Genomic DNA, 27,455 nt, shown 5'->3' on the forward strand with positions numbered 1-27,455 from the left:
CACAATGCCACCCTTCTGGGAAAACAAATATACATTTTTATATGTTCCCGAGATTTATTCTTTTATATACAACGTCCTCAGATGTCACATATAATATCATTGGCCTGAAAGGGTTAAATGTTACTTCAGCCCTATTGGAGCTGGATTAGTTTACCAGTGGACATCAGGTAATCTAATCAGTGCATGATCTGACTGAGTGACAGAGACACGGGAAAGTGTTTTTAGGTTGGAAAAAGAAAAAAAAAAAAAAACGGGTGGCGTTTTCTGTTACCTGGTTTCATTATTACATTTCTGTGATGCTGACTGGAACATGATCGCTATTACTGAGGGAGCTCAGAGTTCAGCGAATTATAGGAAGTAATTCACTCCAGAATTATTACTCATGCCTGGCCCACATTACAGGATTTAAAAGTCCTAACTGATGCTGGAAACCTGAGAGACCACATGTTATGACATTCTTCACAGATTTTTTTTTGTCCTTGGTGGTTGTTAGTCATTACACACTTTCAGATCATGCATATGATCAAGAGTCCGGGCTGATGATTCAGATTCTCAATAACCTGCAGGAGTTTATCGCGAACTAACGTGACTTTTGGTCTCAACAAACATGGCGGATGACAGCAAGGCTGGTGCTGTGATGGTGGTGTTGCTTTCTGCACACCACCATCTCACCAGGGCTGATACACACTGTGACACCAACTTGAGGTGAATACATACATACATACATTTATATATGGGTATATATATATATATATACATATATACATATACATCTGAGTTCAGTACATACATATATACACCGATCAGGCATAACATTCTGACCACCTCATTGTTTCTACGCTCATTGTCCATTTTATCAGCTCCACTTACTATATAGGTGCACTTTGTAGTTCTACAGTTACAGACTGTAGTCCATCTGTTTCTCTGATACTTTGTTAGCCTGTTCTTCAGTGGTCAGGAGGTCTGGAGTTTTTAAACACTGTGTCCACTCACTGTCCACTCTATTAGACACTCCTACCTTGTCAGTCCACCTTGTAGATGTAAAGTCAGAGACGATAGCTCATCTGCTGCTGCACAGTTTGTATTGGTCATCCTCTCGTCCTTCTAGGTCATCCTGTTTAAAAACTCCAGCAGCACTGCTGTGTCTGATCCACTCGCACCAGCGCAACATACACTAACACACCACCACCACGTCAGTGTTATTGCAGTGCTGAGAATGATCTACCACCCAAATAGTACCTGCTCTGTGAGGGTCCATGGGGGTCCTGACCACTGAAGAACAGGGTAAAAGGGGCCTAACAAAGTATCAGAGAAACAGATGGACTACAGTCTGTAACTGTAGAACTACAAAGTGCATATATATACACGTATACATATGAATACATATATAAGTCTGTCTGTACACACTAACGAGTTCCGTTGTACATTCCTTATTGGTTCACAGTTTTTCAGGTGTGACGACAACATCATGTTTCATGCCAGAGACTCAGCGTCCACCCCAAAGACATTGAACATGTTTAATGTTTATGATTCACAATCAGGGCCCTGACTGGACTGGGAGCAGATGGGAGTAGTAAAGATTGGATTATAGATGCTCCACAGCACTGGGAATCTGGGAAGATCATCGTTTAAGATGGGGAGACATTTGCTGATTGCCCGGAGGAGCAAATCGGCCTCAGAATCGGCCCGACTGTCCTGTAGTTTGGGCCAGGCATTAGCTGATTATAAAAACTACAGACAGTGCAGATACATTCTGATTCACAGATCTCTAATCACTCAATTTACAGCAGCTCCCCAGATTAAACTAATCCAGCTCTAGTTAAATCACACATCTTTAGTATCATTGAGATATTTAACATTTGCAGTCGAGCTGTCGGCTCATTCAGAGGAAGACTTATTTTGAATAATACAGTCATCGTCTACGAAGAAAGAGAAGCAGTTGTTTTCAAAACATGACGGCACTCATCCTGGCTTGGGCGTGTGTGTTGAGTGGCCGTCTATCAGTAACTTTCGAGAGGTGCAGAGAGGTGAGACGGCTTCCTCGGGGTGCTAGACAGCCCTGCAGCGTCTGACACTGATAGAAGCTGTCCAGTTTTGACACATGTCAGGAAACAGACTCTCCCATCTCAACACTTTCACAAGAGACACAGCAATATCATAACTGTTACAAGCACAGCAGACCTGTGGCAGAGTGAGCCAGATCAGATTACAGTTTGAACATAATGTTCCTGTTTACAGAGGAAGATGAGCTGTTAGTTCAATTAAATAGTGGATCAAGTAGATGTAGCAGTGATGTAAAACAACAAGTATCAGATCCTTATAAAACTGCATCTTCTTTATATCTGTCACTGTCTAAAGAAAAACATGCATCTTAATTTTTGTGATTTTCACTTCTACATCATTTGAGCATGGCAGCTGTTCTTTATCATGCATTTCATGATGAATGGACCAATAGAAATGGTCCGAAACTGCTCAAAAAAATCTCCTTCCATTGACTTACATTAAAAGTTAAGAACATTTTGCCCTCTCCTGTGAAGTTACTATTTTGGAGATACTTGTTTTTCTTTGGACAGCTACTTGTTTTTCTATGCAGCATCGGAAAGGTTTTCACTAAAGCTTAGTGAAAGTTCTGCCAGGAAGACTCCAATGCCACATCACTCATTCATTCACTGCTCCTGACCAATCGTGGACCTACACCCGTCTTTAAAATGGCTTGACTCACATACCTGTTCTGCTGCTTTCAGGTGCCTACAATTCAACGTTTCCTTCCTTCCTCCCCACCACCATCAGTTTGGTCTCCTGCCGGCAGGATCTGCGAGGGTCTTGACGGTCCAATACCTGGACTGAGGACAGGGTCTACGCCAAAGACCCTTTAATTTCTGCTTAACTGTTATCTTTTAACCTGTAAAACCCCATCGAGGGTTAAAAATCCTTCACTCCTGCCTCCTGAGTCTTTCTGACAGAATAGACGTTTTTTCTCTTTGTGGTCAAAAATAAAATGCCACAGTTTCAGAGTGAGACCAATTGCAAAGCAGAACACATTCTGATGTGGGGACTGTAACAGTCTCTCCTCCCAAGACTGTCTTAAAGGTCTTAAAGGTGCAGTGTGTAATGTTTAGGGGGATCTATTATCAGAAATGAAATACAGTAACAAAACCATGTCTTCATTAGTGTATAATCAGCTGTAACTGAATCATTATGTTCCCGTTATCTTAGACTGAGCCCTTCATATCTACATAGCGAGCAGCTCCTCTTCAACAGAGGCCGCCATGTTTCTACAGTAGCCCAAAATGGACAAACCAAACTCTGCCTCTAGAGGGCGTCTTTCACGAATTTACGCTAAAATGGCAACTTGAATTTGGTGACACTGTAGTTCCGGTTGGAAGACGTAGAAAGAAGAAGAATCAGTGGTTGCTGTCGGTGCTGCTGACCATTTTGTGCTGCAAGAAGTTTGAGAACCCAAATTTTGACAAATGGAGGATCAAACTTATTATTTAGCACAAGAAAAAGTGAGGGAGGTTGAATCCTCACCGTCAAAGAAGAGAAAACATGAAGCAGAACGAAATTGGGACAGACGACGACTGAAAACCTGACGGAAACAGTAGGATCTGCTACACGCTTGGAAAGGAAGGGGTGAGGGAGGGGATTCAGTTGGTTGCAATCTGCAACTTCACCACTAGATGGCACTAAATCTTACACACTGCTCCTTTAATGTTAACAGGCTGGCTGGGTGAAGGCTAGCACGAGCTTCCTCTGAGACGTGAAGCTCCACCGTTTCTTTTCAAACTCAGGCTGTATGATCTGAACCCTGCTGTCCTGTTCTTTATGAAACCATCTATAGCAACTTCTCTATCAATCTGAAGAACCATTTTACTATGCAAAGAACCCTCTGATCACGCAAAGGGTTATTTGAGTGTTCATGGTTCTAAATTGAATCAAGAACCCTTGAAAAACCATGTTTTTAAAGAGTGTATATAGTTCTTTATAGCACCTTTTTGAAAAGCTTTTAATATCACAAAAAAAGGATTCACTATTGTTACGATGTCAGGCTTGTAACAATAGCAGAACCCATTTTGGTGCTAAAATAGAATCATATACAACTCATTCTCCATCAATCTGAAGAACGCTTTCACCACACAAAGAACCATTTAAGCATGCAAGTGGTTCCCTGAGTGTTCATGGTTCTATATAGACCCACTGTCTTTACTAAAGAACCACTGAAGAACGTCCTTTTTGTCATTTTTCATGTTTTGACACAGTTTGAAAATACCAGCTGCTCTTAACATTGTGTTAAAATTTCATGATGAATGACCCAAAAGAAACGATCCAAAATTACTTGGAAAACAATCTGGTTCCATTGACTCCCATTCAACGTTAGCTCTTTTTTATTTTAATAAAAGTGAACTGAATTCAGTTTTACCTGTTAATATGATTTGGGCTCTTCAAAAACATTTTTCAATTCATTTTTCAGTCGTCTAGGCAACCACATGGGTGATTTCAGCTAAACCTGTGAAACCAGGAGGGGACGGCCAGGTCACCAACGGAGCAGAAATACAAATATACTTGTGTAAAAGACAAAATGTTACCGTTTAAAAAGTACAGAACAACATGTAAAAAGGTCATTAGATAGAAGGTGCGTCACCTGAGTCACTGCACACCACTCACCTCGGCTGACTTCCTCAATAAACACATCCAGAAATTTCCTTCAGATTTGCAAATGACATGAAAATGACATCATGGGTTTGAATTGAAATAATATCAGCCGGCAGGTCTGGAGGTGGTTCATACTTTAAATACAGAAGGAGTCAAAGTGCCTTAAAGGCCGAAAGACAAACACACGTATGGGTGAACTTCAGGGTGAGTCAGGTGGGGACTTTCCTGCTTATGGACTCGCCTCAAAACTAGACAGTCCAGAGATTTGTTTCCAGGCACACCGCCTGGATCTCGTGCCCTTTGAGGCTTTCTGATTGGCCACTGCCTGTAAGCGTGACCTGCAGGAGCTGCCAGTTACTCTCTGTGAGCGGGCTGAGTGAGAGCCTCATCATCTGAGGCTGTGCATTCCCCCCGACTCACCGCACATTTCCTCCATTATCTGAGTTCTGTTTTCAAGCCTCATGTTTCAGGATGGAGTCAGGAGCCACCGCGGGTCACCTCTACAGCACCGGTGCTTTTAGTTTTGTTTATGTTGAGCCCATTGTGGTGAACTTTTACCTTGTTCCAGCAGTGTAGGTGTGTATGCTGACTCGCATCTAACCAGGGTTGCCAGATTTCAGCTGTTGCAAAACCAGACAGGCCCATACAGAAATCTGCTATGTGGCAATTTATGGATTTCAAATGTCAATCAATCAATGAAACTTTATTGTTTCAGTGGGAAATGCCCTGAGGGTGACTCTCATTTTCAAAGCAGCCGAGCATTTACAGCACAAAGGGATTTAAAATAAATTAAAATGGGATTTAATCAGTTTACCTAAAATGAACTACATTAACAAATTGACATTAAAAGCAAACAAGAAAAATGAAAAAAAAGGAGAATAAGAATAAGAAGAGGATCAGAAATAATCAATAAATCCAAGATAACGTAGTTAAAACCAGCTAATAAATTTCAGATAAAGATAAATACGGCAAACTAAAATTTGAAGCAGTTAAGCAAAATGTTATTAAGAGTAAGATAAAGTAAAGAAAAAAATAAAAATAAAATAATAAAATAAGCAGTAATAGAAATAACATCAAAGTAGAAAATAATATGATTTTATTAAAAATGATAAAATGACTGGAAAAGAACATAATAATAAAATTAAGTAAAAATGAGACCAGAAGAAGTGAAAGGGGGGCAGTTTGATTGATGTTACCTGGAATGCACGATAAAAACGCATGATTTATGAACATTCACTAAAATATAGATGCAAACAAACTCTTCATATCACAGTTATAACCATATAGGGATGCATTTATATGTATGATCTATTAATTATGCATATTATGTCCAATATTTGATACTTACACCCTGTAAGCAACACAATAAAATCATTAAAGCATGAAATGATTGACTGTCGGCCCACTGGTGGTTCAGCACAATGTCAGAAAAAATGACACTTTAAATAGTTCATTTTTCTCCTATATTAGAAAAAATACATATTCCAAATGTATTTATCAATTAGTTCAGTTGTGTTTAATGAAGGTTCCAGATGTAACTAAACGTTCCTCTGTGATCTGCACTGTACTTTACATTAACCATGTACGTCTGCAGTCAGACTCTCACACACAATGTATTTCACATAAACAAGATATCAGATCATAACTGCATTTTCACAGAGTATCAATACCCACAACACTCGCTTCTGTCCTGTTAAAGGATCAGATAAAACTGAATGTATAATCATATAATCAATAAAGAATTCAAAACAGTTTGTTAGTAAAATAATTTATTAGTAAATGCTCTCTCTCTCTTCTTTCTCTCTCTCTCTCTCTTTCTCTCTCTCTCTCTCTTTGTGTGTGTGTGTGTGTTTGTGTGTGTGTGTGTGTGTGTGTGTGTGTGTATGTGTGTGTGTGCGTAGCTGTGTGCGTATGTGATTGTGCGCGTGTTGTTGTGTGGGTGGTGTCTCTGAACTGTCACTCAAAGCTCAAAGCACAACTTTGATATTTTTAAGACCACACGCATACACACACGACACACTCACCCCCATGTGACACACACACACACACACACACACACAGTCTGTCCTGTTTTCATGTTTTGATTCACTTTAAGGTTTCTTTATGTGCTTTAACTAGTGACCTTTGATTAATTACTTAATTAACAGTTAAATTAGTGCATTAATTAACCTGATTCAGGTTCATTTCGCCCAAAAAGAGGAACATTAGCAGATTGTCACACACCGGCCTACAGAGCCAGCTCACACACTCCGGCTTTATTTACACCATAAGTTAAAAACAAAAATGTTGAGCATTAATTCAGTAGCATAGAACTACATTAAAATACCTCACAGAGAGAGAGAGAGAGAGAGAGAGAGAGAGAAAGGGAGAGAGAGAGAGAGAGAGAGAGAGAGGGGGGGGGCAGAGAGAGAGACAGAGACAGAGACAGAGAGAGAGAGAGACAGAGAGAGAGAGAGAGAGAGAGAGAAAGGGGGAGGGGGAGAGGCAGAGAGAGAGACAGAGAGAGAGAGAGAGAAAGGGGGTGACAGACTAATCACAGAACCATGTGACAGAACCCGACATGCTGGAAGATGAATGAGTTCCACTGAGAGGCTGAGCTGACTGGAAGTGTAACGGGTGAAGAACCGCGCTCTGCTGTCACTCTGCCACGTGAGCTCACTTCCTGTGTGCGTGGAAATGATGTAGAACACAGAGAGAACCTGCTTTCACTTTCACTCTCTGATTCACCGGAGCACGGAGCGCACAAACACACAACACACAACACACAACCACACAACACACAACACACAAACACACAACCACACAACACACAACCACACAACACACAAACACACAAAGACAGAAGACACCCGAAAACAGACACAGCAGCGCTGAGATGGCTTTCACATACCCTGCAGCTCGACGGGACGAGGAGAAGGTCAGTGTGGTTTTCACTACACACACACTCTCTCTCACACACACACACACACACACACACACACACACAGACGGAGAGGAACGCTGTGTGTGTTGGGGGTCATGTGTCGGGGTCAGGGAGTGTTTGTGTTTCTCTTTAGCTCTCGTTTCGGTGGAAACTTCCACAAATCTGTCAGTACCTCACGCGTCCTCCTGGTTCTAATGAAGAGCCTGGGTGCTTTCATAGATTTAAAGCAATGATTCAGCAAAAAACTCTGATCCGGTTCACACCTGGTCACTTTATGAGTATCGGGATTATATCCACATAATAACCACATAAAAATGCGAGTCACCCAGAACGCATTTAAACAGATACAGATCTGATCACTCAGATCACTTCAGGAGGACTGAGACGCATTTGAGCCGCATGTTATAACAGCGTAAACACATCCCTCTCTCCAAGATACATTCGACAACCAAAACCCCTCCCAGTACAACCAAAAGCCCTCCCAGTACAACCAAAACCTCTCCTAGAACAACTGAAACTCCTCCCAGTACAACCAAAACGGCTCGCAGTATAACCGAAACTCCTCCCAGCACAACAGAAACTCCTCCCAGCATAACCAAAACTCCTCCCAGTGCAACCAAAACTGCTCGCAGTGCAACCGAAACTCCCCCAGTACGACCAAAACTCCTCCCAGCATAACCGAAACTCCTCCCAGCACAACAGAAACTCCTCCCAGCATAACCGAAACTCCTCCCAGCACAACAGAAACTCCTCCCAGCACAACAGAAACTCCTCCCAGCATAACCGAAACTCCTCCCAGCAAAACAGAAACTCCTCCCAGCACAACAGAAACTTCTCCCAGCACAACAGAAACTTCTCCCAGCATAACCAAAACGCCTCCCAGTGCAACCAAAACTCCTCCCAGCATAACCAAAACTCCTCCCAATGCAACCGAAACTCCCCCCAGTTAGTGTGTGTTGCGCTGGTCTGAGTGGATCAGACACAGCAGTGCTGCTGGAGTTTTCAAACACCTCAGTGTCACTGCTGGACTGAGAATAGTCCACCAACCAAAAATATCCGGCCAACAGCGTCCTGTGGGCAGCGTCCTGTGACTGCTAGAGGATGACCAACACAAACTGTGCAGCAGCAGATGAGCTATCGTCTCTGACTTTACATCTACAAGGTGGACCGACCAGGTAGGAGTGTCTAATAGAGTGGACAGTGAGTGGACACAGTGTTTAAAAACTCCAGCAGCACTGCTGTGTCTGATCCACTCAGACCAGCACAACACACACTAACACACCACCACCATGTCAGTGTTACTGCAGTGCTGAGAATGACCCACCACCCAAATAGTACCTGCTCTGTGAGGGTCCATGGGGGTCCTGACCACTAAAGAACAGGGTAAAAGGGGGCTAACAAAGTATCAGAGAAACAGATGGACTACAGTCTGTAACTGTAGAACTACAAAGTGCACCTATATAGTAAGTGGAGCTGATAAAATGGACACTGAGTGTAGAAACCAGGAGGTGGTCAGAATGTTATGCCTGATCGGTGTTTATTTGGTACTCTTCAACATTTATTCACTGGGATGCCTCACGTTATGTCATGCAGCATCCAAAAATTCGCACACCGGCACAGACACAGCACAGCAATGGCAATGACTCTCCATGAGCTCTGTTCAATTCCTCAGTGCATCACAGTGAGACAGATTAGATTAAAGCTCCATCGACACCACACAAAGCCACGGGAGATCACGTGTGGCTTGAAATGTACACAGAGGAAGGCAGACAGTCTTCTAGATGAACAGACAGATGCTAATGGTAAGTTAGCTCAGCTAATGTTGCTAGCCTAGCCTGCCAGTCTGTGTAGAGATAGTAAACTGATGCCAAATGTGATAAGAACAAAATGGTAAGTTAGCTCAGCTTAGCCTAGCCTTTTTCAGCTCGTATGTTTCAGCTGGTAAACAGCCAGTCTGTGTAGAGATAGTAAACTGATACCAAGTGTAATGAGTGATGCAGAACACTTCATTTCAATTTCAAATTGACTTCAATTTATATGAGTAGAGTGTAAAAATGACCTTGAACCTGGGCTCTCCCTGCCGGCGTTCTATAGCAGCACTCTGCTACGTGATGTCCAGTGAGCAACAGTCTTTATTGCAGGGGGCAGGGCCAGGAAACGCCCTCTCACTGCCCAATTTGAACCAGAAACCCAATTTGGACTACACATGTGTGAACATATACGTCAACCGACCCGATCTGGGCTATGCATGCGCAGCAACATTGGAGAACGATGTGGGAAATGATATACCTCTGCTGCGCACGAGTAGCCCAAATCAGGTTTCCGTCTCGATTTGACGAGGAGATGTGAGCTGGGTAGCGAACGAGCTGTTACGGAAAAGGAAACAAATCCCAAAAACGTCTCTCAAACCGCGCCCGGCTCTTCATTAAGATGGTGCAGGCTTGTAGATGTGGTTTAGGACACAGTGTGACTCACTGTGAGTGGTTGGTTCCTCTGTTGCTTCCTAATGATGTTGGTAGTTAATCTAACGTGTAAGGTCTTCAGTCCAGTTCCATAAGTCCCAACCAGTGCGAGAGCTCACTTCAATCCTTGGTGGTTTCAAGATTTTAGACTTTTTGTTTCCAACCAAAGCAGAACCATGTAAAAAGAGTATTACTACAATATGTACAGGGTTTAAAAAGCATCATTCTATTAAATAAATCTAAACATTACGTACACATACACATATCCTATAAAATATCAAGCAGTCTGAGAAGGTGGAGAGGGCCCTGAGGGCTCCCACTGTTTGCAAGAAAGGGAAACTCTCAAAAGTGCATGGCAGGGATTGAGAACCACTGCTTTAAAACATTAAGCGCTCTTTACTGCATGTACATGTGTGAGTGTGAATGTATGAGTTTCTAAAACTGCTGTCGTGTTTCTCAGGTGGACGACTATCATGGGGTGAAGATTTCTGACCCTTACTGGTGGCTAGAGGACCCGGACAGTGAGGAGACCAAGGTCAACAACTAAGACTTTTAAGAGAATACCACAGCATAGTTATATAAAATACAATAGGATTTATATAATGTATAATATTAGGAAATATAAGAACAAGATAAATCCAATTACTAATTATTAGATCCAATTACTAATTATTAGATTAGTTTCTGTGGGTGTTCACACAATCCAACAAATGTAAACTGTTTTGAGCCCAAATAATACAGCCCATCTTCAAACATTTTATTAAAGGGCACATATCAGCTTTTTAAAGATAAAAGAGTTAGATATAGTATAAGCGTTGTTTTTAAAGTGACCCATCCACTCTCCAGTCCATATGGTCCATATGTGGAAACTAGGCTGCAAAAACAGCCCATTCTGAATTCTTTGTTTTTGTGATGTCACAAAAACAAATCATTTACCTATAGCTGTATATACCTATACCTATATATCACCTATAGCTAAGGAGTGTTTTAGCCTGGCCTGCCTTTTGAGTAAAACTTAATACAGGGCGGCCAATCAGAACAGAGCTTATTTACATATATCAGCCTTAAAGGCACAGAAATGAAAACTTTAATTCTAAGCGATAAAGAGAGGCTGGGAAATGGTCATGTAAAAATTAATTAGGACTGTTTTAGTGTATAAATGCACACAAATATTTTAACACATACATTATATATAATACATAAATGCTGTAAACTAGACACCAAAATGTAAACCAACACTTCATTCACAGTTTACAGTATTTTGGGAGCAACATAATGTTAGAACATGGTAAAAAATATGTACGAGTTATTAAATAATAAGATATAATTTTCTGTTTACTGTAAAAACTCGGATTATCTGTTTATTAGTGAGATTTTGGTTATGGGTTTTCAAATATGAGGCATTGTGGTTGTGAGTTTCTTTATCAGTTCATTCTCAATGCTGTACAGATTTATCCATTATCATAAATCACTTACAGCTCAGTTTATAATCAAAACACCTTCATTATTACAGCTTCATACAAACTTGTAAGAAATTAGTTTCATTGTAAAATCATTTTATACATGCATCTTCAAAGAAATTGGCTTTGTATGAATGAAATCATAGAGCCCAAACTTTTGACTGGTAGTGTATATGTAAGAGAAATATTAGATACGGGCCCTTAAATGTAGTTTTAGTGTATTACAAGTAGCATCATAATCCCCATATGTAGCAAATAATGTTAAACCTGGTATTTTGTTCATATCGTTTCCATTACAGACCTTACATACGCTGTGTGGCTGTTTATTCATGCATATTTTTGTTTGTTTGTTTGTTTGTTTGTATTTAGGCATTTGTAGAGGAGCAGAATAAGCTGACCATGCCTTTCCTGGAGAAGTGTGAGGTCAGGGCTCAGTTCCAGCAGAGGCTGACCGAGCTCTACAACTACCCCAAATACAGCTGCCCCTACAAAAGAGGACAGAGGTAACACCATAAATCCGTACACACAGCGGGACGCGTTACGGTCGCCTCAGAAACACTCAGCTTTTGTAAAATTCAGTGTAGCTAAATGAGCACATGTTCCCTGTGCTAAAACCCCAGGACCGTACACCGCCCCATCACAACTATCCCAGGGTTTCAGTCACGTGATGTTTTTTGTTGTGGCCGCCATATTTGGGACCGAGTTTCTGGCTTCGCTGCTCCACATGAACGTAACTAGAGATAAAAGACGGCTAAAATTACTCTCCTTACTTTGGAAGAGAAAATCGTTTCCCTGACAGAGTCGATATAATAGGCTGGGAGATAAACAGTCCCCCTAACGGAGCTGCAGACAGCCGGTATAACTTCACTCTCTGTTTCTGATTTAAATGATGTTTGAATGGAGAAACATTAACGTTAAATATCAGACTGAATGTCGTGGGACTGAAAACGACGTCGTGTTTCGACAGACGTGATTCTGTAAGTTTGCTAGTGCAGTTAGTTCAGAGTTCAGCTCCAGTCCTGCAACCCCTGCACTGCATAACTGTGGTTTCCTGGTTAAAATACCTGATATTATCAGCTAATTAATCCCTTCTTGAGCTGAACGAGGTGAACAGCAGAGAGAAACACTGAACTATACAGTGCAGCAGCTCCAAACCTGGAGTAAAAAACTGAATTAAAGGTCTGTGTGTCTCTCGTCTCTCGGCTTCTGTCGTGTCTTGCAGCTGAATCATTCACAAAGCACAGCTAATTGAAGGCATCGTGCAGCGCAGTCACTTCCTGATTCGGCCCTCGAAATGGCGGCGACTATACAATGTGACGTCACGCAAAACACGAGAATAAACAGACTCTGTATGGCTTAAAGGTGGAGCTGCTCACTGACTGGTTCTACATCACATCTCTTCACTCCTGCATTATTTTAAACTGCAAACAAAAATCAATCAATAAAAAGTTCAATGTTATGGAAGCCCTAAAGGGCCTGGATTCTCATGATCTTTTTACTCCTTTTTTCTGTGATAATGAGTTATTTACATTTGTTTTCCCAAACTTTTCATGACATAATGGACATTTTTTAATCAGCATAATATTCATTTTGTCATGATCTCGAGATCTCATTCTATTTGTCTTTGTAATTATAAAAATAACACGGTATCTCATCAAAACAAATAAAAGTAACTTGGAAAAACAGATTTAAAGGAAAAATACATGCAAATCTGTGACCTACTAGGGCTTCTGTAAAATTTGACTGCACAGTTGCCAGTTAAGTGAAGGCAGGACTCGATTTTCAATCCATCATTCAAAATATGCCAACCTATTAGTATATCAACAATTGCTAAATGTTAAACAGTGCTGCTAACTAGGAGAGGGGAGCTGATTAGCATTAGCTACATTGCTAACAGCTCTGCTCACTGGTCCAGTTCTGGCTAACTGAACCTGAGGCAAGTTTAGAAGATAATGACTCAAATCTGAGGGAATGAAGTCAAGCGTTTGGTGTTGGAGGTACTGAAAGATGAAATGAACCTGTTCTGTGGGGTTTGGATCTGTGTTCTATTAGATAACCTAATGTGAGCTTAGCAAGCAGGCAACAGGGTACTGGTTCAGTCCTGACTAACTGACACAAGTGTAGACGACAAAACTCCTGTTCGAGAGTAGGGCTAAACGAGTAATCATGTTTTCACAGCCAGACAGCCATTTGAGCACAGTTTTTAATTTCATCTTACATTATTATCGTCTGGACAAGATTCAAGTGGGGAACGTATATAATAACGCAGAGATTGTGAGTGTGCAGTCTGGTACAGTACACCCCGCTAGAAACAAACAACCAGCAAAACCAGCATGTTGTATTTTGGATGCTGCGTGACCAGCTAAACCAGCACTGGACCAGGATGAACCAGTTCATACCAGCTTAGACCAGCTGATCAGTGTTGTTTTTTCAGCAGGACACTCACAGTTTAAGTCCAGACAAATGCATATGCTGGTCTTCTTGTTGAAAGAAAAAACTACAACCTAAATTTATAGAAACTAATCACAATCACAATTGCCGTCGCACTATTGGTCAGAAAATTTGCTATAAGATATTTTCTCCACATCGTTCAGCCCTGTCTAAGTGATCAAAGTCAAGTGACTGGTGTTGTAGAGGTGAATTCGAACCTATTCTATAGTGTTTGGAGCTAAATCCTGCTAACATCAGCTGGACTTGGGCTAATTAGAAGGCTAAAAGTGCAACACACCACAGGACAGACTTGATTCCAGCTAACTGATGCTCAAATTACCCTCGATTAGAGGATAAAGACTCGCATTTGAAAGCACAAAGTGAAGTAACTGGTGTTGGAGTGATAGAAACATGTTCTGTGGTGTTTGTAGCCATTAGCCTGTTAGCTGTTGCTGGGCCACTGTCGTGCTTAGTTTTTCTTCGGCTTTTCCTGATCTTGACTTCATAGAACATCAGGAATTCTCCAAGGTTTTTGGCAAATGTTTGCACAGCCTAGCAACAGTTGCTACGAAATAATGTATTTCTGGTCAAAGCATGGATAAGGCAGCTTATTGAATCTTGTGAAGTTGTACAGACCTAAAGTTGTACATTAGCAACCTCAAAACAGTTTTATTTTATTTATTATTATTTTATAGAGCGGTGGTGTAGGTTCTCTAACTGTGTTCAGTCATTTATATCAGTGCTCTTTTATTGCAGGTATTTTTACTTCCATAACAAGGGTCTACAGAATCAGGATGTCCTGTATGTTCAGGACTCTCTGGACAGTCCTGCCTCCGTCTTCTTCGACCCAAACAAACTGTCTGAGGACGGCACTGTGGCTCTCAAGAGTGGGTTCTCACTCGCACGCAAAATCACATACGTGTATATGTATATATATCAGGGCTGTACAATGCGACAGTATTGAATATTATGAAACACTAAGTCGTAATTATGAGGTAGTAAGTCAGAATTAGGAGAAACGTTCATTATTATGAGACAGTGTAGTAAGTCATAATTATTCTGACTGACAAAATTGCCTTTTTATCTAATTTGTTATCTAATTTGTGAACTGTTCTCTCTTCATGGCGTGTAAAATATTAAACATTTCACCCCTGCCCAAATCATCTCCTCAGCATAGTCAAACCCACTGTTATACAGGTTCAGTTCTAGTGTTTTTGGTAGTTGTAGTCCATCAGGTAGTTCTAACACTGCACTATGAATCTCAATGTTGGTAAACAAAGGACCTTGCAATGTACACAGTGCACAAAAGGTATTCAGTTTGGAGCTTTAATGTCCCGTGTAAAGCCAGCTACGAATCAGGGTTTTACCGTCATATTCAAATGTTTTACATGCTGTCCACAGTAAAAATGACAATTCGTTCCACCAACCAGAATTAATACGTTTTGGAGGAACTATTATAGTATTTTTATACAATAGTAGCAATAGCAGTATTTAAACTTGTGCTATGGCATATGCAACAGTAGTCTCTCTCTCTCTCTCTCTCTCTCTCTCTCTCTCTCCATGGCTGCAGTGGGGCGTCTGTCGGAGGAGTGTGAGTATTTTGCATACGGTCTGAGCAGCGCTGGCTCTGATTGGGTGACGGTCAAGTTCATGAAGGCTGATGACCTCACTGAGCTGCCGGACATCCTGGAGAGGGTGAAGTTCAGCTGCCTGGCCTGGACTCACGATGCTAAAGGAGTATTCTACAACTGCTACCCACTACAGGACGGCAAGGCTGACGGTGGGTTTGTGTATTTGTTAGGGGGTGTGTGTGTATATGTATATATGAATGTATGTACAGTACAGTGCAAAAGTCTGAGACCACCCTTCATTTAATTAATGGCCATTAACCCTCTGGAGTCCAAAACTCATCCACAAATTGGGTGTCTCTATATGGGCTTCTGTATCTTTGTGATGATCCAGCTCAGAAATCCAGTTCAAACACTTCCTGAATCTGTAGAGTCGCCCTTTCCATTCCATCTTATCACGAGATCATACGAGACTCACATCCGGAGTTATGAGCCTATGAAGAGGGGCTGAGATACACGTCATCTGCCTCTCACCGTGTGGAACTGGTGGATTGGTGTGTCCGTCTACATTCTGTGTGAAACTGACCGATGGACACTCAGGAAATCACTAAGGACTGACCATCACGCCGGAAACCCTTCATTCTTCATTCAGTCCACATCGGAGACTCATGTGAAACGGCGTGCAGAGAGTTTACAGCTGCTGAAGCTGCTGCAGCGGTTTTGGAAAGTAGTGATGAAGATAACGGAGATTTAGATATGAAACATATGAGGATCATGTTATATGAAGAGCCTTTAGAGAAGAGTTTAAGAAGAGATGAACAAATCCAGAGAGAATGACCTCAGAGCTCAGAGAAAAAAAGTCAAAGGTAAAACAAGAACTTCCAAAACTGGAGCTCAAAAACTGATTAAAAGCTACAGAGAAAATGTGTCTCCTAACAACCACCTGGAAGAGCTGGTCAACCCCAAAACTGCCCCCATCAGATAAACAGCACTGAAAGCTTTCATCTCTGAGAGAGAGGAGAAAATCAAGCTGATCAGATCTGAAAACATCCACAGGTGTTTCTGTCCATCCTTCCACTGTGAGAAGACGACTCAGCGCTGTGGGTCTGAAAGGATGTGTAGCTGATCAAGAAGAACCTCACTGAGAAAAGGAGACGGACACATCAAACAAAGAAGCTGAACGATGGACTGACCACCCCAGAGTCCAGACCTCAACACCACTGAATGTGTTTGATTACTTCAGAAAATGTTCAACCAGCTTCTAAGACTGAACTTTGGAGGTGTGTCTGCAGATTCTTTGAGGAGCTGAAAGTGAGGCTCCTGAAGAGAGTGGAGGCTGGAATAAAGGAAGAGAGACTCACTGAACACTCAAACATCTAGATAACTTATGCTTGAATAGCTGGAAATTAAAAAAAATAGGGTGGTGTCTGTATTTTGCACAGTACTGTTTGCATCAGTGCTGAATGGCTCTTTTACATTGCTTTAACAATTCAGCACAAAAGGATCAACAGAAATGATACAAAATTATTTAGAAAAAAAGTTTTTTTAGAATTTTTTTTGTACCTTAAAGTTAGAATATCAGAGAAAATGTGGTATAATGCAACCTCTCTCTCTCTCTCTCTCTCTCTCTCTCTCCCCCAGGTACTGAGACCACCTCCAACCTCAATCAGAAACTCTACTACCATGTGATCGGTACCAGCCAATCAGATGACGTCCTGGTGGCAGAGTTTCCTGACCACCCGAAGTGGCACAGCAGCGTTACTGTGAGAGAGCAGCGTGGTCACATGACCCTCACCTGCACACCAAACATGACATCACATGATGGTCACATGATAGCTTTTAGTCTGTAAACTGAGCTCAGCTTCACCTTTAAACCCAACACCACATTTATACACACTCAGAGTAACCCAGCACTTTTTATAACACTCAGCACTGTTTATAACACTCAGCACTGTTTATAACGTACGCATTACAAAGCAGCATCCCTCACACTCACAGAGGAGCAGAAATCTGAAAAGAAAGAACAACAAGATGATAATTTGATGATAAAAATCTTTCAAAAGAAATTTGTCTTCTGCCTCAGAACCACAGCGGAACAACAGAACAGGAAAACAGCAAGAAAGAACATGTGGCACATTTAAACTGAACGGAATTCAAAAGCAAAAGAGCATATTTAGAATTCAGATAAGCTATCATCTCACATTACTCTGTACTCATTAACCTCTCTCTCCCTCTCTCTCTCTCTCTCTCTCTCCTCTCTCTCTCTCTCTCTCTCTCTCTCTCTCCCCTTCTCTCTCTCTCCCTGTCTCTCCCTGTCTCTCCCTCTCTCTCCCCTTCTCTCTCTCTCCCTCTCTCTCACTCTCTCTTTCTCTCTCTCTCTCTCTTTCTCTCCCTCTCTCTCTTTCTCTCTCACTCTCTCTCTCTCCCTCTCTCTCACTCACTCTCTCTCTCTCTCTCTCTCTCTCACTCTTTCTCTCCCTCTCTCTTTCTCTCTCTCTGTCTCTCTCTCTCTCTCTATCTCCTCTCTCTCTCTCACTCTTTCTCTCCCTCTCTCTCTTTCTCTCTCACTCTCTCTCTCTCTCTCTCTCTCTTTCTCTCTCTCTCTCTCTCTCTCTCTGTCTCTCTCTCTCTCTCTATCTCCTCTCTCTCTCTCTCTCTCTCTATCCCTCTGCAGGTGTCTGATGATGGACGGTATGCGGTGTTGTCCATCACTGAAGGCTGTGAGCCGGTAAATCAGTTGTGGTACTGCGACTTACAGCAGCTGCCCAAAGGCATCTCAGGTCAGTCAGAGAGAGAGAGAGAGAGAGAGAGAGAAGTGAAAGAGAGAGGATGTACAGGTGGTTTCTTGTTAGTGGTGGAAAAGAAAAACAACAACAGAAAACAGAGAGCGTTTGACCGCTGGTTCTGCAATGAGTTCTTTCCAGGGACAGGAAGGTGTTTTAAGTTGGGGATTCTGAAATTTTAAGCACATAACAACGATGATGTGGACGGTGATGCCATGCAAAACGATTTGCCTTTCTAAAATTTTGAGTTTTACTTATTTTATATTAAACAGAGTGTCATATATGTATATCCACATAACAGAGACGTGACATATCAAACAAACTTCATGCAAATGAGTTGAGTGATGTCCAATCAGATTGCTGATGTGATGGTAACCAATTGTGTCACTCCTACAGTCACACACTCGAACACACACCGAGCAGGAGATATAACAGTTGATTTAGAAAATGGATTTAAATATTTATATAATTTTTGATTTCTTTAGAGACAGTATTGGGCTGCTTTGGGGCTCAGAAGTTGCCTCTATATTTGCATACACGTTTTACACCTCAATCCATGTGTGTTTCAGCGGCCAGCATCCCTTCTGTGATGCAAAAACCATTTAATCATGCAAAGGGTTTTTTGAGTGTTTATGGTTCTGTCTATGGTTTTTCTTTACTAAAGAACCTTAAAGTACCATCATTTTTAAGTGTGTAGAACTGCCCCGGACAACTGTAAGTGTTATTATTGTGAAATAGAACCATCTGAAAGCAACAACAGCTCAGTCATTAAGCTGTAGGCCACACAAACAGAGCGGGGCTGCCTGCCTTCACTGTGTTTATACATAGTACAATGACTTGTGCATAAGCTGTGATCTTCCTTAATAGCAGTGAACGCTACAGTGTTATTATTATTTATTATGATTATTATTTATTATTATTATTAGTCAAGTCAAAGTTTATTTATATAGGGCTTTTTACAGCAGGTGTTGTCACAAAGCAGCTTTACAGAAAAATCCAGGTCCGAGCCCCCATGAGTGTCGCCAATGGAGACAGTGTCATTATTCTTATTCATTCAAACTCGCGTCTGATTTTTAATGCACTGTAACCCTGTGCAGGTTTGTTGCCGTGGGTGAAGCTGGTGGAAACGTTTGAGGCGCAGTATTCCTATGTGACCAACGAGGGCAGCGTGTTCACCTTCCGCACAAACCTCGACGCTCCGCGCTACCGAGTTATCAACATCGACCTCCAGGAGTCGGAGAGAGAGAAGTGGAGCACGCTCATCCCTCAACATGACAAGGACGTCCTGGGTAAGAACCCGCACACTAGAGCTAAAGAGGAGAACCGCACAGCTGCCTCATTGTTGAAGGAACTCTCCAGCGTCTCTCCACCTCATCTCTATTAGTCACACTCTAGAACACACTCACCTACCACGAACAGTAATTAGTGAAGGCACATTGGTGGCCCATTCATATCTCCTTATTTCACTGCCAGACTTTTATCCCCTAACTGATCCCGCACTTTTCCAAATATCAACACCATTCCAACTTCGGAATAATCGGTCTGATCGGAAATACACATTCTTGATCAATATTCATACCATCATAGTTAAATAACATTTTTTTCTGTAGGCATTGATGGGGTGCAAAAGTTTGTGCAAACAGCATACGTCATGTTGATGCAAGTCTATTGTTAACATCTTATTAACCAGTGGGAAACCATAGCAACCACCTAGCAACACTCTAGCAACTGCTTGGGATACCATAGCAACTACCTAGCAACACCCCAGCAACCTCAAAGCAATAACCCAGCAACCACTTAGCAACACCCTAGCAACCTCAAAGCAAAAACCTAGCAACCAGCTAGCAACACCTTAGCAACCACGAAGCAATAACCTAGCAACCACCTAGCAACACCTTAGCAACCTCAAAGCAATAACCTAGCAACCACCTAGCAACACCCTAGCAACCTCAAAGCAGTAACGTACCACCTGGGGCCCCACAGCAACCACTTATCAAAACCTTTGCAGCAACTTAAAATAACCATAGTAACCCTTTGGCAACACCCTAGCAACCGCTTAAGCTGCACAATTACTCTGCATTTTCATCAGGAAATGGAATTTGCTAGATTTCAACATGTTTCTCAAACAGAACACCTGCCGAATCAAAACAAACGTATCATAGAAGCCACATAAAACATCAATGCTGAACCATGATTACTGTCAAAACATGATCAAAGAACAAGAAAAACACCTCTACAATAATGCTAATTTCTGCTAGCACCCCTATGGGATTCTACTAATATTGTAGCACTAAGCTAATGGTGATTCAGATGGGCCTTTCCAGATTAAACACAGACATTTGAAGCTTGTAACAGACATTATCATATATCTGATCTTGTGTGTATCAGTGTTACAGTGACTCTGAGCAAGATTGTTTCATTTTCTTATTATGATGGTATTTAATCTAACGTCTGAGGCCTTCAGTCCAGCTCCTGAAGTCCTAACCAATAGAAGAGCAGCTCAGCTGTATCTACCCAGATACCACAGAGAGAACAATCCTGACTGGATCATTTTCATTTTAAGATTTTATTTTATTTTGTAGTTAAGTTTTGTTTCCAAACAAAACAAAAAACGATTTACTGCGGAACGATTCAGCCTCAACTAAGTTCAGACAATTAAATCTGAAGCGTATCTCAGAGATAGAGATACAAAAGAACACAGACATAAATACATATGAAAGAGTATGTGTGCTATGCAGAAGATAAGCGCGAAGATAATCATCTTCAGATCGAGCTTGAAAATTCTCGGCCTGCAAACCGTGACCAAATCTAAGTGCTTATTACTGGCAGTTGTACTACGAGGAAGCGTGTTAAGGTTTTTGTTTGTTTGTTTGTTTGTTTTTTGTACATATTCAGTAAATGAACCTCTATTTAACTCGGGAACACATTAAGGAAGAATCATCATTTTCAATATAGCTGAATAAAAAACAAGCAAAGACCATAAGCAAGGCAAGTTTATAGATACAGTATATTTCATACACAAAGCCAGTTCAGTGTGGTTTATATAAACAAAAGCAAAAAGAACATCAAAAGAAGAGGATAGGAAACCAATCATAGTAAAAAATAAAAGCAATAGAATGACAAAAAGTATAAAACAGTGGAACCTTAAATGTAAACAATAAAGAAATATGTACATATAAGTTATGTAAATGAATTATTAGTTATTAGTATATGAATAAAAGGGACAAGCCAAGCCAGTCGACTAAAATAAGTACCGATAGAAGTAAAACAAGAATTCCACAATGTGAGCTTTAAATTATTCATTAAGTTATTCGACAAGTAGCTAATGCACAGTGGTAATTGATGATTATTGTAACTATGACCAATGATAAATCAATAAATCTGCATCTGTTATGTGCAAAACTCGAATCTGATATATATACATAAATATTAACAAACAACAAACAAGCAACAAAACCCCCCAAATGCATAAGGCAGTAGCGCATGTTGCAGTTTGTTCCACCGAGTGCCATATAGCGCCCCCTTTAGGTAACATTAGATGCTACAGCCTGTAGTGGGACATTTACACTCGACGGGGAGCCAACGTTAACTAATCTGTGCACCGATAGTTCAACTTCAGCTGTGATTTTGTAGTTTGGAGCAGAAACACAGAGAACTCTGTAAGTGTTGGTGCTGAATCTGTTCTCAGGCTGAGTAGAGAATCAGACTCGCTTCACTTCTTTAATTCCAGCCTGTGAAATTTGATTATGTGCTGCGTTCATCAGTCTTACACACAGACTGCGCACTCGTACACTGCGTATCGCCAAGCGTCGAAAAAGTTCAAACCATTTCAACCAATAGAAACATGCAAGCAGAACATGGATGAAAATCCAAGATGGAGCGCTGTGCAGTCTCTTCATGTTCCTTATGACTTCGTCGTCTGCTTGTCTCTGTATGAGGCCATCACCAAAACTTTCTATCCGATGGCCCAGATTTCTTTGTTTCTGGTCCAGCGGCCATATTACAGAAAATTCTTAAGTCTGAGACCATATCTTATCTGCTTTGTTGTCATGGCAACTTCAGTTAAGACTGAAGTTTGGACAGAAGCCATTACAGAACAAGAGTTCTTAAGTCTATAATCTTATCTTATTTCCAGATAAGAAAGCAGTATAACAGTGTTTAAAAGCCCCAGACGCTGCAGACTCGATCTCCACCAACCCTCTGATCACCTTCGTGTGTTAATGTTGATGATGGAATATTACAGTGATGGTGGTGAATAATGAGGAGGCGGAGCTGAACGTGTGTCTGTTTATTAGGAGGAGTAACGTTAGCGCGCTCGGCTGAAGCATTTGGGAAATGGAGACTGAAACTGGGGAGCGGCGACGCTCTGATAAACAGCAGGGGGCGCTCTCGCAGTATTCTTAACTTTCAGTTTATTGCTTTAGTTTTATTTGACCTTTTTTACCTCAGTATCGGTAGCTAACGTTAGCTGTCTGACTAACTAACTGGATTACATGTTTACGTTTCAGCTGTGCACGTAGGGTCAGTTGCTAGGTAACAGACACAACAGTTGATTGTCGACTTCAGTCGAGAAAGTTAAGGTTTCCTAACTTGAGATGAGATAAGATGCTGTAAGATATGATTCTTAAATTAGGATCAGATTTGCTTCTGTAATACGGAATTGTGAAAAACCTTATGTTGACCTGTCAGATCTTCAGTTAAGACATAAAGATAGGAAGTTTCTGGAATACGGCCCCTGATGTTGGGTTTCCCAATGGATTTCAAGCTGTACAAACTCCGCCCCACATGGACAAGATCCACATGCGTTTGCGTCTACCGCTCTGTTCTTGCGTTGTCTAGTGTGTGGGCACCCTTACACACGTTCTCTGAACAACTGCATGCAGAACGTGCATAAATCATACAGAACGTGCGTAACATTGATGATTGTAATGTGGAACCAAATTTCACAAGCGAGTTCCACCCGGAGCCTTAAGCTGCAGGCCGTTAGCAAGTTAGCCCAAAGTTTTATTACACAGTTTTATAAACTAAGAATAACTCCATGAATTTGCACTGAAGTCCCTGTAGTTACTGAATAATAAGCCTTAATATGAAATAAACCTGGAATGTTAGAAGGGGTTAAAACAGCACAGACGTTTCTTTTAGCAGCACAAACGAAAGACCATTTGGGTCGATTTGGACGTTGATGTGGGGCTGAGTGACGTCACTCATTGGAACTTTATGGCTAAATTTCTGACCACATGGGGGGGCAGCTTGGTACTGCATTATTACATTTTAATAGACTCTTAGATGATTTCAGTCCAATAAACTCTTAGATTAAAGTGTTAAAAGTGTTGGTCTTGCTTTGGGCAACAGCACCGACACTTAAGCATGATAATTACTTTGACTTTACTAGTTCACAGACATGCTGTTTCGTGTGGCTAAAATAATCATTTACAGGAATGTTTCATCTCATTCAGGGCTTTGATGTGAGCCTGTAAGATCGATGAGTGTTAATTAGAGTGATGCACTGGAGGGCTCTGGAGATCAGGTGCTTTTCAGCATGTTGGAAATAAAAGCAGGGACAGACTGTAGGATGGAAACAGGCCAATAATTAGGCTATTTACAAAACTGAGTATCTTTAATGTGGCGCAGTGCTCAATATGCAAAACTGACTTCAAACTAACCAGGAGCTTCCAGCATAACAAGTCTAAAAGTGTCAGATTTTATTTTTATTCATTTATTTCACAGTGACAGTGCAGATAACTGTTACATACAGATGCAGAATATTCATGTGTGTCGCCTTTCACTGGTTCAGTTTTAAAACAGAGATAAAACAAACAGGTGCAGAACAAACTGAACACAACTAATTTAATGCACGTCTGTATGTAAACATGCATATAGCATTGTAAGTGTAATTAAAGGGGAACGTTAATATTTTTTAGATGGCTGAGATGTAATCAGAGAGATTCAGAGTGGTTTGGTGTGAAATGGTTCAGATGTCTTTACAGTGGTGGTGATAGGAACCAGGGGTCGCCATGACTACAACACAGATATAGACATTTTATTTACTATCCAGAACCACCAGTGAACCTACACGAGTCTTCTGAGTTTATATGGAATGTTGATGATGGAAAATAGTGGAAAATCTGGAATAATAAGTTTTCTTTGGGGACTATTTTGCCTCACAGCGCCCTGCATGTATCCCTCCACCATGAATGGAGTTTAAGTTCTCTAAACTATCATAAAACAGTGTCTCAGTCATCAGGCAGTGAATTCATAACCATTTCATGTAGGAACTTTCTGTGAGGGAGCTTTTAGAGGTGGACGTCTGGTTCCTATCACCACCACTGTGAACAGTTCTGACTCGGTAAGTTTATCTAGAACAGAGCGTTTCACACCAAACCACTCTGAACTGCTCTGAACTGCTCTGAACCTCTCTGTTTACATCTTAACCTTTTAACTATAAAGATTTTTTAAAAAATCATTGGACTTTTAAGGCTTGCACTGTATGTACTCCACTCAAAACACAGACGATAGCCCACATGTGTTTCTACGACACCTGTAGGACCTACTAAGGATAAAAAGCCTAGTTGAGTGAGGCCAGTTTGGGCTGATTTCCTGCTGCTGCAGTGTTTCACACCAAACCACTCTGAATGAACTTTGTTTACGTCTCAACCGTTTAATAATGCATGAATTTTGAAAAAACGATGGACTTCCCCTTCCTTGAGGCAGTGTTATGTATTAAAAATGTTGAAGAAAGTTGCAGGTTTGTGCCGTCAGGTCCATTAGCTGCACTGTTTTGTTCCTATTTCCTAAAAGATTACAGCAATAATTCATTTCCCGAACGCAGATCTCTGAGGAGGAACCTTCTCAGACCAGCTCCACCACTGAGTGCGGGTTGATTTTGCAACACTGGTCTGTTTCGTTTGAACGTCATGAAAATGGTTATGACATTTGTTTTTTTTGTTTTTTTCTCAGAAAAGCTAGCCACAACTTCATCGACTAAGTACTTTCACTTACTAGTTTTATTTGCACATCTCGGGGTGAAAAGAGGAAACGAGCGTGTTTGAGCAAGTGTCCTGCAGCAGCTTTTTTTCTGTAAACAGACCTTGTTTTCTTCTGAAACTAAGGATTCCGTCCCAGAACATCTTTTCCAGTCTGCACCACAACACAGACACAGTCTTAACTAGAAAAAGGGACGACATGAGACTCTCCTGTTACCACATCACTGAGCAAACTGATCACGTAAAATATTGCAGTGGTGTTAAATTATAATACAATGTCTTCAAGGAACTAAAACAAGGAAATCTTTATTAGCAGCATCAAAACAACAATGGCAATTTGCATAAAAATGAAAATATCACCAGCACTACTGTTTCACTGTTTACATAATGATTCTGTAAACGTGTTTATATAACTCATACACACTTATATCACTTTTCCCTAATAATTACTAATGTCACAAGAAAATATGATCACAGCAAGACAGCTATATGCAAAAGTTTGTTGTTGTTTATTTTCTGAGTGTAAATAAGTTACACATCCTCTACAGCAGGGGTGTCAAACTCAACCACTAAAAGGTCCATATGAAACAATCTCAACAAATCTGTGGTCCAGCTGTGTTTTTATTTTATTTTTACTTTGCAGTTTGCCATTGTTTATTCAAAATGTAAATAAAAACAAATTGTTTTATATAAAATAATAGACTACATTAGCTGCAGATGTTAAACTGTTAAACCTCTTTAAATGTCCCCAGTGTACAGTAGGTTTTTTAAATCTGCCCATTCGCTTGAATGAGACACTTGGCACTTTTATTTATTTATTAATTTTTTTTTATCCCATAGATTGTTGCTGGGGAGGGGATGGGAGCAGTGCATTCTGTGAACCGTAGTGCGGTTCACGGTGAAATGGGCTGATATTAATAGAAAATATAAATAATTCTGTGGGCCGAACAGGATTGTGCCACGGGCCTTGTGTTTGATATATGGGCTCTACAGAACACACTTCTGCACGTTTACTGTTTATTTACTGAATTTAACAAAATATCATAAAATCATTAAACCCAGCAAATAAATAATTAGGCGCTAAAAATAGCAGAAAAAGTCTATATTTAAGTGTGTTATTTAAACACAAATAAAAAACAAAAAAAAACACATAATTTGACCAATCATAAACTTTCCTATATGACTGGATCTGTAAAGAATAGGGATACAACAACACAACGCACATATTGTATCATTGTGGCAAAACTAGTATAATAGCTTGTGGCTAGTGTGTTAGCTTGGGGCTAGCATGTTAGCTTGTGAAAAAAGCACAACTTATGTTTCACATTTACTTTTATAGTGATGAATATTTCAATAGACTGAAATGGACACATTAACATATTGATATAAGGCACATTTTCAGCCATGCTTTATTTTTGGGTGTTTCAGAAATGTGTAGAATTGAGACACCATCGTTTCTGTAATATATTGAATTCTGAATTTGACACTCACTCGTACGCACATCTGCACTATTAACTTACACCATCCGTTTGTGAAAAGGCGCTAATTGTACACGGTTATCAGATTTGGTATTATTTGAAGCAGTATGATTATGATTGGGTGGTGTATTTAAATTGATAACGCTCCATCCTCAGTTTTTAACCCCTCCAGGTTTCGTGCAGTGTGTGAACCAGCACCACCTGCTGGTGAACTACGTGCATGATGTGAAAGACATCCTGCAGCTGTACGAGCTTTCCACTGGGACGTGGATCCGTGACCTGCCGCTGGATGTGGGAACGGTGGTGGGCCTGAGCTGCAAGAAGAAACACTCTGACTTCTTCTACAAGTTCACTTCCTTTACCACCCCAGGTACAAACCGCACACTGCTGCACACTCACATACAGGAGTGCAGTACACACCACTGTTATTCGGTACACACTACCGTACTTCAGTACACACTACCGTATTTCAGTACACACTACCAAACTTCAGTACACACTACCGTACTTCAGTACACACTACCAAACTTCAGTACACACTACCATATTTCAGTATACACTACCAAACTTCAGTACACACTACCATATTTCAGTACACACTACTGTACTTCAGTATACACTACCGTATTTCAGTACACACTACCAAACTTCAGTACACACTACCATATTTCAGTATACACTACCGTATTTCAGTACACACTACCGTATTTCAGTA

The 27,455-nt window shown here is 40.9% G+C and overlaps 1 protein-coding gene across 4 annotated transcripts in view; it reads left to right on the forward strand.

Moving 5' to 3' along the window:
• The first annotated feature begins 7,150 nt into the window (after window positions 1-7,150).
• Window positions 7,151-27,455, forward strand: part of LOC118821442 (prolyl endopeptidase-like) — a 33,776-nt gene continuing 13,471 nt past the window's right edge. The window contains exons 1-10 of one of the 4 annotated variants that reach the window (XM_036590046.1): window positions 7,151-7,452; window positions 7,483-7,570; window positions 10,499-10,573; window positions 11,868-12,001; window positions 14,685-14,815; window positions 15,499-15,708; window positions 17,138-17,259; window positions 18,171-18,276; window positions 19,377-19,568; window positions 26,913-27,110. In XM_036590046.1, coding sequence (XP_036445939.1) covers window positions 7,529-7,570; window positions 10,499-10,573; window positions 11,868-12,001; window positions 14,685-14,815; window positions 15,499-15,708; window positions 17,138-17,259; window positions 18,171-18,276; window positions 19,377-19,568; window positions 26,913-27,110 — 1,210 coding nt within the window. In that variant the 5' untranslated portion in view covers window positions 7,151-7,452; window positions 7,483-7,528. The other 3 variants (XM_036590048.1, XM_036590047.1, XM_036590044.1) reach the window with 3 other exon arrangements.

This window comes from Colossoma macropomum, unplaced genomic scaffold, assembly GCF_904425465.1.
Source record: "Colossoma macropomum unplaced genomic scaffold, Colossoma_macropomum, whole genome shotgun sequence".
In the NCBI taxonomy this organism is placed as follows: domain Eukaryota; kingdom Metazoa; phylum Chordata; class Actinopteri; order Characiformes; family Serrasalmidae; genus Colossoma; species Colossoma macropomum.